The sequence below is a fragment of the Myzus persicae genome, unplaced genomic scaffold (genome assembly GCF_001856785.1).
Source record: "Myzus persicae strain clone G006 unplaced genomic scaffold, MPER_G0061.0, whole genome shotgun sequence".
Lineage (NCBI taxonomy): Eukaryota > Metazoa > Arthropoda > Insecta > Hemiptera > Aphididae > Myzus > Myzus persicae.
In genome coordinates, this window is record NW_019101886.1 from 693,333 (window position 1) to 708,010 (window position 14,678).

The window sequence follows — 14,678 nt, forward strand, 5'->3', positions numbered from 1 at the left end:
TAATCTAGTTTTATACAATATTGTATATTAATATGATTGTTATATGATCCAATTAAACAATTAAAAAAAAGCTGAAGAGGATGTCACAAACTCTGTTTTCTCTCATTGACCCATAGGCCACAGCACATTTGAGATCAACCATCTTTTTGTTCTTAGCTTTATTTTATTACGCACATTATGTACTTTAAATTACATTTGGCGTATTATCATATTTAAAGTTAGGAACATTATCTGTATTCTGTGTTTGTATCGAAGATTTACAGATATTTTAATTTTCAATCGTGCTAGAACCCAGTACATTGTATTTGTATACAATAGTAATAGAACCCAAATGTTTCGACGTTTTAAAAAAATTAAAAATATTAATTATTACTTGAATAAATTTTATATACGCTGACGCTGTGTAGACTTTTGATAAGCGGACGAGTGATAACAGTTAACAATTTTTTTAATTCATCGTTAATCGTCATACCGGTAACGTTTTATTGCCGTCTGAACGATGACGTTTCGTGGCTATTCGTAGGTACTTACCAGGTACTCGATACATAAATGCATTACAACAAATCATAATAATTATTACTGGCTACTGCAGCTGTCTGTTCACTGTTGTGGGCAATCGTATAATTTTAATATATATAATAATAATATCGTCGTGGCTCTGAAATGGTTTCACGCCGTCGTTTTTGAAGATGTTTTCTGACCAAGCTCGGGAACGTTAATGTCATCATCATTTTTATTATTTTTCAAATTGAATACAATCCGTCTGACGTTTAGATTTGAATTTTAAGCTGACCATGGATTGCTCATCGACGTCTTGACCTAGTCTTTTCAAATCGAAAATGACGAGTTCCCTGCACGTTGTCATAACGTGCGTGAAGTTGCTCCTGTTGCCATCCTAGTGAGTGAAGGTCCGAAATCGGATCGTCATTGTATTCGCTGTCTTAAGTCTTTACAGTTGTATAATTTTTGTCTGTAATACAGTGAGTTCCGCTTAATGTGATCACTGGTTTATTAGAATCAAAAATGAAAATCCCAAACCAAATTGTATGTTACTTATGTTAAATTGACTTTTTATTAGAATCACTAAGTACTGGATAATTGAATCACTTGTATGAACCATCTTAACGTTTTTATGGTATTTCAAACTGACTAATTTATAAAACCCATTTTATTTTTGAACTTATTAGTACGACAGTATATCGCTGTACGTTATTATGTTATTCAATTATCTTTGTGCGTCGTGTTCTTGTGTCATTTATTATGTATGTTACATTAAATGTGTAATTATAAATAAATATGTAATTGTATAAAAAGATGAATCATGAAAAAAATGTTGTAAATGTTTTATAGAATCAACCAGTTAATAGAATCAAAATAACCTGCACCAAAGTGATCACATTAACCCACTGTATTTACAATCGTGCTCACTAAATAATTGTTATCTCATTCTGTTTTGACAGTTTTTCAACCGATTTTGAGGTGCATCGCAACTGGCTGGCTACAACGTACAGTCTGCCTATATCGCAGTGGTATTCAGCTAACCATTCGGAATGGACCATCGACTATCCGCCACTTTTTGCGTGGTTTGAATACTTCTTGGCTCAAATTGCTGCCTTTGTCGATATTGACATGTTGTCGATACACAATCGTAATTACTCTTCAAACGCCACCGTATTCTTTCAGCGACTTAGTGTCATCATTACTGATTTTGTGTTTTATTACGGATCTCGAAAGTAAATATTATTCAAATTGAATAACAATGTTGTATGTTGTTGACTATTATACACTTGTATGTTTTGGTATTATTTAGTTAAACCACAGGTCTGAGATGAATATTGAATACACAATATTTAATAATTAGTAGTCATTTAAACATAAAACTGTTAATAAATAATCTGAAATGAGGAATTCTGCTTGAATATTATGCAAACATAGTTCGCCTTCTTTGCCTGTTTTAAATCAGTTTTTCCAAGTCTACTATTTTTTTTTTTTTTAATGTTTGAATTTAAGTTACACTTTTTTTATACTGCACTTACACAGAATAAATATAATACAGAATATTACATTATTATTCAATACTTATGGTACTGCTAGTACTTCCGTACCTATAAACCATGAAAGATAATGTTTTATTTTAAAATTTCTTATTGAAGATTTTATTGCCCTTAATAATTTGTTTTTCTTTAATCTTTTTATAAATATTAATTATTGTATTCTTACTACTTATATTTTTACATTTTTACTCATAATAACTAATTCTCACATTAATTGCCCTAACTTGGTGTATTAAATGTAATAATTGCCCATATAATGTCAGTTAAATACACTGGCATTAAGAGTAAAAATTCTCAGTTATGTATCAATTTTGAAAATGTAAATAATAACATTTCTTATAAAATTATTTAAGAGAATGTCAGAGCACTGTTTATTTTCTCTCTGTGTGATGCGATTCCACGTAAAATTAACAAATGTTTTTAAGTAATCTTAGGATAAAATCACTCATTAAAAATGATAGAGATTTCATCTAAATATTGTCTCAAAACAATTTAAACACCATTTAAATTTACAAATTAATTTTTTTATTTTGAAAGTCAAATCCAAAGTTTAATAATAATAAAATATTAAACCAATATGGCATAGCATCAAACATATACTCTACAATTTTTGTAACAGGTGATTTTACTTAATGGTTACTCAAAAATCATAAAAAAAACTGTTCTATGTGAAAGTGTGAAATCTATGTTTCTCGTAAGTCTTAGAGAGAAAATAAATATCGGGCAAAAATCCTTTAATAGTTTCTAAGTGTTCTAACTACTAATATGTATTAGAATAACGTGATGAAAACATTTTAAAATCCATCTGATATATTTTATAATATGATCAGTATGAACGTTTTTTAACAAATAAAATATTATTTTTAGATGCGCTCAGTCAATTGCATTACTTGTGAAAGCACCAAAGACTAAAAAGAAAAAACAAATGGACGAAAGTAAAATTTCTGTTTTTGTCATTGAACTCTTGTTAATAGCCAATGTAACATTATTGCTTATTGACCAAATACACTTTCAGTACAATGGCTTTCTTTTCGGTATCCTACTTGTATCAATATCACACATTTTAAAGGTAAAAATTATTACTTTTAAATTATAGTTTCAATATATTTTTAATAATTGATGTTCTTTTTGCTAATTTAGTTGCTTTTTCTAGGGTGAAAACTATCGAGGTGCATTTTGGTTTACGGTTCTGTTGAATTTCAAGCATATTTATTTATATTTGGCTCCAGCATATTTTGTATATTTATTAAAACATTTTTGTTTTAGAAAAAATATACAATTTGCTATGAAAAGACTTATAAAATTAGGTTTAATTGTTCTCGGTGTATCTAGTTTATCATTTGGACCTTTTGTGTTCAATGGTCAAATTGTACAGGTACTATTTATTAGAATTTAACTTCTAAATCTTACTAATTAAATTTTTTTCTTAGGTTTTTAAGCAGCTTTTCCCATTCAAACGAGGTTTATCACATGCCTATTGGGCACCAAACTTTTGGGCCTTATATAATGCAGCTGATATTGGTGCTAAAATTACATGTATTTATGGATTTTTATTCTTCCTTTATTTAATTTAATTTCTTTATTCGTTTTCTGATAAAGAATTTTTTCAGATAAAGACTATGATCTAATAAAAAATAATAATTCAGCATCAATGACGAGAGGCTTAGTTCAAGAATTTGAACACACTGTTTTGCCATCAATTACTCCTCAGATTACTTTTATTTTAACTATAATTTTTATGTTGGTAAGTCTTGAATTACTTTATCGTTTGTTTTAAAATTATAAAATAAACTTTTTTCAGTTGAAATAGATGGAACTATCAAATTTCTAATATTTGAATAGCAAATTATAATGGACTTTGTTTTAATGGTGTTAATAATATTTAAATAATTAAATTGGACCTCATAAATAGATAATAAACTAATAACACTGTTAGAGGGTGTTTAGAAAATTTCTTTATCTTTTCATCTATTTTGTGGCCTGGTCAAATGTTTTTTAACCTAGAACACATTTGGAGTTGTTGATCCCTCTATTAGACAATGCACCTACTATTTGTTTTATTATACTTGAGTCTTGTACATTTATTAGTTTATTACATTTATATATTTTTTAATCATGTGACTGCATAAAAGAATTTTTTTATATAAATGCATCATTATTTTTGTTTTTATTTGAAAATGTATTAATAGTCCCAAAACTATTCAGAGATATTATATATATTTATAGAACATTATATTATATAATACTAATAACCATTATATTTAATTATTATTATGATGTTTTTATTTATTAAAATATTAATTTGTTTTTTTCAGCCATGCTTATTTAAACTTTGGAAATCCGATAGAAACCCTATTGATTTTGTTCGATGCCTTGTATTATGTGGTTTGACTTCATTTATGTTTGGTTGGCATGTTCATGAAAAAGCATTATTGCTAGCTGTCATACCGTTAACGTAAGCTATTGAATATTTTTTTAAATTAAATTCTTAGATACATGTTTATTTTTTTACAGATTATTAGTATTTACCTCTACAAATGACTGTTCCATGTTTACAATGTTATCAACTATCTCTACATATTCTGTTTTTCCATTGTTGTTTAAGCCATTTGAATTCATTACTAAATCACTACTACTTTTAGTTAATGTTTCATTTTTGTTTAATACTGGTAAATTTAAATCATTGAATCGTTTGGAAAAATTGTATTTAATAAGTCTTGGACCATTGTTGTTGTTGACCGAGGTTGGATGGATGGTTTTAAGGTTTGATCAAAGATATCCATTTCTACCATTGATGCTTACTTCATTCCATAATAGTATAGGTGTCTTATATTGCTGGATAAAATACTACTTATATTACATTAGTCAATAAATTATATAATTTTATGAATTTACACTTTTAACTGTAAAGATGAAGGGCATTTTAAAACTAAGGATTTATTCATACTTGCTTAAACAACTTTTGAAGATTTTTATTAATGGGACTACATAGTACAAATCTTTTAATTATTTAATTTATGTTTACTATAATAGGTATACTTACCTAGTAAAAAAATAAATGTAAGCATACTTATTGTCAAACTATTACATAGTAGAAAATTACCTAAATCCATGTTTAAATATTTCTCTAATTTTATCAAATTATGTTATTATTAAAAATCAAAAAAAATATACTTGTTATTCAGAATTGTTTACTATTTTGCTTGTTAATAAATAGTACTCATTTTTCAAATACTAAATGCATGCACCAAGCTTTGTATATTGTATATATTGTATAAATTTGTGTCATTTGTGAACTCTGAATATAACTAGATTTTTATTTATGATTGTTCTATATTATATATATAACATATTACATGTATGTATACATATAAATTGTGATCCTTTAATGTCAGGTTCCTAATTTCCTATCTCATTAAGAGTGTACCATACATGTACAATGTACCTGCCTAAAAGATGAATGACATCAAAAATTAAAATGTCATTTAAGGTGTTAATTATTGATCATCTGGCGCTGTCGTCGGCAAAGATTCATGGCACTCGAGGTGACGGATAATAATACGTTCGTGTACGCTGGGAATTCTAAAAAAAACCACAGATATACTCCCAACGTAATAATAAATTCCTACGGCGGGCAGAGGCGAGTGCGTTAATATTTTTGACACACTTTTGAAATCCCCCCCGCCAACCCGTCAGTTAGGATCAAATGGTTTTTTTCGTCTTCTTCTCGTTATTATACTATTATTACTATCGTTTTTTTCCACCACATTTTCCATACGCAAAACTTGATGATATGTATGTGTACGTGTTTATACGATACAACTGGAAAATGCCAAAAATATCCCGGATAGATTTCCTGTCCGCGAGCCCCGGTTTGGTGGGGACGAGCTTAATCGCCGATCTCGAACTCGAACGGCGATCAGTCGTCCGCAGACGTTAGTGGGACCTCCGTCGCGGTATACATATATTATCTTTTTTGTAAGTACACCATCCATATAATATAATATTAATTTTAACACAATAATATTGTACTATACATTTCGTTACTGTATTTTTGAAATCGCGTCTGCCAGACCCCTAATAATGAAATCTACCCACCTGCTAATTCGCTATGTTATATTTTCACAAACAACTCGAGATTTCGTGACTGTATGATGGGTGTCTACCTAAATCAAACATCGTCGTTTTCTGGATTTGATTGATAATAGGCGGTGGACAACGAGCAGAAATCAACATACAATTTTCCGACTAAATCGATAACCTAGTGTGCGTTTATCCGGATCCACGTGCCGTTCTTGGAATAATAATATACGTTTCGTACTAACTGAAGCAAGTAGAGCCGTAGTGGAAATTTTTCTGTTTCGTCCACGCATGATAATGACGTTTTTTGAATATGTTAGGTACCATATGTCTTTTTTATATTAGATGGTCTTAAATTCTCGTACCTTAAATAGACTACAGAATACAGACCGACATAATCGCATAAATGCAGAAAACCTTTAGATACGGGGACTTGGGATTGTTGGATATAGTATGTATTTGAGATCTTTTTCTCAGGACATGAATGTACACAAATATCATTATTTCAACTTAAAAAACAACGGATATTGTGCACTATAACCAGATGTCTATTATTGTGCAATGGCTGACACAGTGGTAAAAATTGTATTGTATTGGCGCTCGGCACATTTCAGTTATGTTACAGTTACCTAACATACCAGTTATATTTGTCGGATGGAATTATCTTGAATTAAACCAACAGATATTATAATGAAGCTCGCGTCTTCTCTAGTACCTATAGGTACCTAACCTAATGTGGGATGTTGACCATAGTTAGATGTAACAAAAAAAAAAAAAAACGTTATTACTGGTATTCCTCTTGAGGTTCGGGTAATCTGTTGCTGGTATCTATATTTGATGGGTATTTATTTATTTTTTGTTTCTGTATACTGTATAGAATTTAATAGATTTCCCGGCGACGATTTAGGAAAATCGATTTGTGATTGGTGGTTCATACATCCGGCCATACAATAATGGACCACAATATTATGGGTTTTACTATATTATATTACTGTCGAAATCCCGAACGATTTGTCTCTCCGCATAATACTATATACGCACCGGTGTACTATGCGCGCTTTATATAAATAGACGCTTCAGGATTTTGTGGGTCGTAAAAAGGCAATGTTGGCAGCCCGAACCGGCAGCAGCTATTAATATCAACGGGATCCATCGCCGCCGATCCCTCCCACATATTTTCAGAATTAACGTCTACCGGTCGTTTCTCCGCAAGAAATCCATTTTCAAATAAAACCGCTTCGGACAGGGTGAACGAGATACCTACCCATTTCGTGTGACCGCGATTTACCCGTTTCGGTTAGTTTATAATTTTGATCATTTTTGTTTACAGAGACTAGGCCCTAGAGACACGCTTAACCATGTCTGACGAAGAAGAAGTGTACACGTAAGTCATTTTTTAATATTAAATCACCTTTCTATATGGCGCAGATAATATGTATAATATATTATACCATAGGATGGGTTGGATATTTATAAATTTAGTTTTGGAATAATACGTTGGTATAAAGGACATTTCCGAACACGTTAATATAGTTCATCTGGGTTATGTTTAAATTCATATGATATATTACATCGTGCTCGACTACGTTTGTTAGAATATACTATTACTTATAAGTTATATAGGTATATACCTATATAGTCTACTCGAATATGTCCGAAATAATTTTATACATAGAATGATGATTACCTACTTATGTATAATAAGTAGACGCATAAAATGAAACTTTATTTCGGAGTTTAGATCAAGTTTTATTCCAATGCATTATTGCAAATCGAAACAATTAATTGTAATATTTTCACGTTCTTCGTTGACTTAATTGTTTTATTCGTCAGTATTTTTATTTTTATTTATGTTTTAAATTACTCGGTGAACACAACCTTCTTGAAATTTACTTGGGAGTAAATCGATTTTATCTTATATAAAAAAAGATTGACTTGTGCATGATATTCATTTTTAACAAAATATTAAGATATTTATAAATATTGTGTAGTATCAACTTTATTCCTATTAAATTCTAATTGTGTTGATTTTATTTAGTGTATTTAATTTTTTTTTAAACCGACCTATTTCCCAGTACCCGAGGACAATTTGTTTTATCTTAACTATATTGCTGTATTATATAATATATCTATATCAACTCGCATGTGAACAATAACTTTAAAAATCTCGATAATGTCTGATAACTATACTTTTTACTAGACAAATTGATAAAATTCTTCTCGCGAACACATTTCAAACATTCAAATTCATTTTTGGCTCTCAGACCAACAAATTATCAGTAGGTACGAAAGTTTTTGCAACTTTTTTTTACAATTTTTGGTTAGTAGGTAAACTGGCCTAAATATAGAAATTATAATACTTTAGGCATTCATCAATGTGCTTAGGTAGATATTATATTATACATTTTATAAAATTTACATTGAACATAATATGTTTCAGTGATTCCGAAGAGGAAACGTAAGTTTCAAAATATTAAATTATTTTTTGCGCTTATAAATTGCTACTGCAAAAGCATTTGAAAAGGAATAGCGAGTAAACATGTAAATGTTAGAGATATCAAAAAAATGTCTGTAGAAAGTGGAGAGTTTGGAAGAATAATTTCAAATGCATTGTACATATATATAAATGTTGAGCTAGAAATTAACTCAGTGACAAGAACTTAAAATTTATAGCGGTCCAAACGATTTATTAATACATGTTTGCCAAGGAATTCACTTGCAATTTTAATTTAGATTTTCAGTCATTTGATTTTATTTCATTAGCTTCAACTTGCTTATTTTTGCACGCTTTTCAAAATTGTAAATACGTTATAAGCCAAATGATTTTGTGTATTGAGCACCCGAATTGTTTATTTGGCTTATTCCTTATTAATAGAGTGTACAACGTAATGTGGCAGGAATTATTTTTACATTCCATCATAAATATACCTTATTATTATGATAATAATATAAAAACTATACAACATTTTGTATATTTTGTACGTTGCACTTTGACTATATTATTATCTATAAGTATTTAGAAGTTATATTTATTTGGAAATACAATAATATATGAGTTCATAAATTAATAATAGCTGTATTATGTACTGAAAGAAAGTACAATGTATAAATACAAATCGGCGTATGTACACTCTATATGTTTGTGATATTTTTGGAATTTGTCTAAATCGTCAATTTTTGGCGCAGGCAACCGGAGCCTGAAAAAAGCAAAGAGTAAGTTTACTGCAGTGGGAGTTAAAGTAAAATATGTGTACTGAGTTGATTCTAAAGTAGAAAGTAGAAAAGGCTTAGTGCAGACAATCCATACAATAAGCCTTTAGTTTATGCAGTATTGTTTTAGTAGAAATATTAGAATGTAGACAGAATGGTATTAATTTTATTAGTTTATTGGAAATTATAAACGTTAGATGTTTATTCTAAAATATTAGCTATAATAATATTAAGAGGTTTTGTATATTTAGATTTAGAACGATTAAAAAACAAAGTTTTTCTTAACAAATTAAAAATGTTTTTTGAAGTATAAACATACATAAAACTGATTTTGTGTGCAAATTTTTTTTAACAATAAATTTTGCGTGTCTACTATATTATATTCATTTTGCCTGGCGATAGGCCACATGGCATCGTTACTAAAAATTATTTTTATTCTGACAATATATCTTGTTACAGTTAACTGGTGCCAAAATTCAAATGACCCATTTATTAATCACACATTATAAATAACAAGCCCCCCGCAGGGCAAATAACATCACGGTGTCATCAACCCATAAAAAAAAACAATGTATTGATATCGAAATTAATATTTTTTTTTCACTTTTTTCTTTTTGCAAACTTTAGTGGAGATGGAGATCCCGAATTCGTTAAGGTAATTGATCTATTTCCTGTTAACATTTTTTGTAATAACATGACTATGTACATTAATACACTCGGCTGTATTCAATTATTTTTGTACTTGACCAATGATTTTTGATTTTAACCAGAGGCAAGAATTAAAATCCTCAGCCTTAGACGAACAGCTTAAAGAGTACATTCAAGAATGGCGCAAACAACGGTCAAAGGAAGAAGACGACTTAAAGAAGTTGAAGGAAAAACAGGCCAAGCGCAAGGTGATGCGAGCGGAAGAAGAGAAGAGAATGGCCGAGAGAAAGAAGCAAGAAGAAGAGCGCAGACAAAGAGAAGTGGAAGAAAAGAAACAGAAGGACATCGAAGAAAAACGTAAACGCCTGGAAGAGGCTGAGAAAAAACGTCAAGCTATGATGGCTGCCCTTAAGGAGCAAACCAATAAATCGAAAGGACCCAACTTCACCATCAGCAAAAAAGAAGGCGTAAGTGTTCAATGCAATCGTTGTCGAGTAGCTTAATTTATTTGTAATGCAATTACATTCATTTTGTTTTGTTTTGTATTTCATACTATATAATAGGCGTTGAGTATGACATCTGCCCAACTTGAACGCAACAAGACCAGAGAACAGATCGAAGAAGAAAAGAAAATATCGTTGAGCTTCAGAATTAAACCATTGAACATCGAAGGTTTCTCTGTGCAAAAACTCCAATTCAAAGCCACTGAACTCTGGGACCAGATCATCAAGCTGGAAACAGAAAAGTACGATTTGGAGGAAAGGCAGAAGAGACAAGATTACGACGTAAATATATTACTTATGCAATATTATATTATGCAACCATGTTTAAAACTTCCGGAAATTGGCGTCCGTTTTGTGTTGGTGTCTAGTATTTTAATGATGATCTTACAATAATTAATGCTTGTGTTTCAGTTGAAAGAGTTGAAAGAACGTCAGAAGCAACAACTCCGCCACAAGGCTCTGAAGAAGGGTCTTGACCCTGAAGCCCTTACCGGCAAATACCCAGTAAGTGCGAGCCATTTAACATATAATGAATGTGTATATTTTGTATACATATTTTTTATGATCTTACTATTCGGTTGGAGTTGGCTTAACATGTTTTTATACGTTACATAGCCCAAGATCCAAGTCGCTTCCAAGTACGAGAGGCGAGTGGACACGAGGTCCTATGACGACAAAAAGAAGCTGTTCGAAGGAGTAAGTGTGCACGTATTATATAAACGTATACAGAGATCTATACAGAGATGTTAACGAAATAAATAGGGTCTGGAAGAGATGATAGGCGAAAAGTCCGAGTCTAACTGGAATCGTAAATACGAACAATTCATGAAAAGAAGTAGAAGTACGTAAACATGTAGCGATTTTCGGCATGCTTTTCCCTCATGGCCAAAAAAACCTATGCCAAATTATAATTGCCCATCATCAGTTTTTTAAAATCTGTCTATCCTCTTTCGTCTCCTTGCTATAGCCTATAATATCATATACCCGATTATAGATGTCCACATTTTATAAAATTTAGTTTCGACCAAACCCATGTTTTGATTTTTCGTACCCGCATGCATGACACCTTTTCCTATTTTTTTGTTTGAATTTTTTTTTAGGGTTATATGGAAACCACTAAAGAATCGATGGAAAAACAATGGACAGAAAAGAGTGACCAATTCGGAGGCCGCGCTAAGGGTAAGTAATGAACCCGCGTCATGTATAAAGTCTGTTTATAGAGATTCATCGTCGAATTTATTGATTTCGTTTATTCTAATTTCCGAGTTAAAAGTTATTCAGATTTCGTCCTAAAAGTAATAGCTACTTAAGAATGACTGTAATCGATTGATCTTGATTACGAGTATTCATGTTATTAAATTTATATAAAATTACTCACAATCATCGTTTCAATTCTAAAGACTTATGCAGCTTATTTAAAGTGTTAAGTGGTTTCTCAAAATCATTATATCTACAATTGTCACTTATCAGATATACCTACCATATGCATATTATATATATTTTATTATTATATACTCACATGTTGTATATATGTCCAGTTATATATTTATCTTGCCATTCAATTAGTCGGTATTTATGTTGAAAAGATTTTTTGAGAAAATGTCAGTTAAGAATTTTTTCACAATCCGTGATCCATTAATAATTCTAAGCTGTGTTACAAGAATCCATAGCTTACCTATGATGTTTGTAAAAACAAACATATATACATTTACTGTTTACTTTCAACGACAAGGTAAAACCATAACAATATTATTGCAGTAGATTCTCGACGTTTCAAAAACATGATATACTCGCTTATAATATTTAAATATGTATATGTACTTCTGTACCAGCGAGTAGTATATTAACTATTCGCAAAAGACTATAATTGATAAAAAAGTTCATGTCTCAACTTATTTTCGAGCAGTCGAGAATTTATTAGAATTACCGATCTTTTAGTGTCTTGTTTTTACCATTTTATATCCTACACGACTACCTAATATTATGAACATATATGCCTACCTACCTTACCCGTCTTAACCATTAATTTTACGAAACCCAAAAAGACGTTTGTGTTCCTCTGCTTTGGGCGTGTTATGTGTAAATAAAATAATATGTTCATTTTAATTAAACTTCTTCCGTGCCGTGTTTGCAGGACGGCTACCGAAATGGTTCGGCGAACGTCCGGGCAAAAAGAAGGATGACCCAGACACACCCGAAGAGGAAGAACTCAAGAAGAACGAGGAAGACGAAGAACCGTTCCTCCTTGACGACGAAGAAGCTGAGGAAGAAGTAAATGCTCGTGATATTCACCACGATGTTGAATATACGATGTATATAAATGCTATTTACTAACTCTTTGCGATTGCGATTGTTTTTACAGGTCGAAGAGGAAGAAGAGGAGGAAGAAGAAGAGGAAGAGGAGGAAGAAGAGGAAGAAGAAGAAGAAGAAGAGGAAGAGGAAGAGGAAGAGGAAGAGGAAGAATAATAATGATAATTCCGCAAAAAAAATATCTGAAAGACCAATTTCAAAAAAATAAAAACCACGAATGAAATGAATTTAACTTATATACTTCTGCCTCAATGTAAAAAAATATATTAAATGAATAATTGTACCATTTAAATACTGTTTGTTTGTACAGGACAAAAGATTAACAATAAACATTTGAGGATGAAGCTTATAGATTATTAAGTATTTAAGTATAATATATTAATATATATAGGTATTTATTTATATGGACGACAATCGACAATATTATTGGCGCGGACGGGACATATTATTGTCAATCCCGTTATTGTCCTTTATATAATTTATTAAAAAACTTGTGAATTTAAACGAGTCGTATTTAATTTAATTTTAAATGTTTTATATAAATTTATTCACTTCTATAGTAGAAGTTTGTTTGATATTTTTAAATTTATAACCGATATTAAAAACGTCTTGTTTAATATTATATTATATTTCTTTGTACATAAACAATAATTATACCATCTTATATTATATTATACGTTGAACGCATATAATATATTATATGAAGGTACCTACCGGTTACCGTATTCAGTACCTATAAATGTATTATGTGCGATACGGAATTCATTAAGTGCATTAAAAAAATTAATATAATATTATCAATGGAAGAAAGTAATTTTATCTCAATCGATTGTAATTATAAGTATAATAATATAACATACAGATATAATACTGTAGGGCCTGAAAATGATGATTAATGAATTATTACCAATTATTAGTGCAAAAAGTCACTCTCTATTTATATATATACTATATATTTGGTTAAAATTATTAATATTTTACTATTATATAATATATTTTCTCAAAAATTCAACTGAGCTTGAAGCAAGGGAACGCCGTGAAAGTTCTATAAAGTATTTTAATAATATAATATACCTAACCACCTAGGTACAAGGTACGGTACATATAACCTTAGGTACCCATAACAAACAGCTAAAAATGTGTAATATACATAAAAAGTTGGCAGGATTTAAATTTAAATTAGGTACGTTGTAAGTACCAAAACTCAAAAGTCTAGCCAAAATCCAAACGTAAATATTTAATTAAACTGACTGTTCCGTTGCTACACTGTAGGAGCAGTGGTGCATCTACCGCGGTGATTGTAAGTGTCTATCGATGAGCCCTCTCGATATTTTTCGATTTAAAGGATTTCCGGGCTAACCAGCAATAATCTATCTTCAATGTCTATCGTGAATTTAATAATATGATTGAATATAAATACTTGAAGGGGTTCCACTAGTCACTACATTACTACTTTTTGGAGCAGAATATATGCCTATACGCGTGTTCAAACGCTCTGACTTGAGTTTTACTCGAATATTAATTTTGAAAACATATTTGAATTTACTATGAAGTCTATTTTGAATCCTTCAATTTAAGATTATAACAAAAATCTACAACTATTTTTTTTACCCCGGAAATTTCTTAGAATACGAGATGTTTTTTTGCATTTCAAGTGAGATTTTTTCTTATCAAGAATAATAAATTAAAAATGTGGCTTTAAGGATTCAAAGTTGATTCGACAGCAAAATAAAATCTATTTTCAAAATTATTATCGGTATACAACTCACGTTGGAACTCGTTTAGGCCTGGCTTACAACATTTACCCTTGATAGTAATTTTAGGCGTACCTATATGACACATGCAAACGACTAACGAGAGTGTAAGGCTAAG

General features: G+C 30.3%; 2 protein-coding genes across 7 annotated transcripts; both read left to right on the forward strand.

Annotated features, from left to right (window-relative positions):
- The first annotated feature begins 451 nt into the window (after window positions 1-451).
- Window positions 452-5,109, forward strand: LOC111030643 (probable dolichyl pyrophosphate Glc1Man9GlcNAc2 alpha-1,3-glucosyltransferase). The gene is made up of 8 exons (XM_022310246.1): window positions 452-898; window positions 1,461-1,733; window positions 2,922-3,123; window positions 3,208-3,429; window positions 3,485-3,590; window positions 3,665-3,798; window positions 4,370-4,509; window positions 4,569-5,109. Exons 1-8 carry the CDS (start codon window positions 840-842, stop codon window positions 4,924-4,926), a joined length of 1,494 nt encoding a protein of 497 aa, XP_022165938.1. The 5' UTR covers window positions 452-839; the 3' UTR covers window positions 4,927-5,109.
- Window positions 5,110-5,907: 798 nt separating this feature from the next.
- Window positions 5,908-13,310, forward strand: LOC111030645 (troponin T). Of its 6 annotated transcripts, none has more exons than XM_022310250.1 (12): window positions 5,908-6,032; window positions 7,465-7,518; window positions 8,575-8,592; window positions 9,321-9,347; window positions 9,972-9,999; window positions 10,115-10,459; window positions 10,556-10,777; window positions 10,907-10,999; window positions 11,111-11,191; window positions 11,258-11,336; window positions 12,630-12,766; window positions 12,858-13,310. In XM_022310250.1, exons 2-12 carry the CDS (start codon window positions 7,493-7,495, stop codon window positions 12,960-12,962), a joined length of 1,161 nt encoding a protein of 386 aa, XP_022165942.1. In that variant the 5' UTR covers window positions 5,908-6,032; window positions 7,465-7,492; the 3' UTR covers window positions 12,963-13,310. The 6 variants fall into 6 exon arrangements, with proteins under 6 accessions (XP_022165942.1, XP_022165946.1, XP_022165940.1 ...); XM_022310248.1 differs by lacking the exon at window positions 11,258-11,336 and adding an exon at window positions 11,596-11,674 and having other exon boundaries at window positions 5,910-6,032; XM_022310252.1 differs by lacking the exons at window positions 9,321-9,347; window positions 11,258-11,336 and adding an exon at window positions 11,596-11,674 and having other exon boundaries at window positions 5,910-6,032.
- Window positions 13,311-14,678: the final 1,368 nt, after the last annotated feature.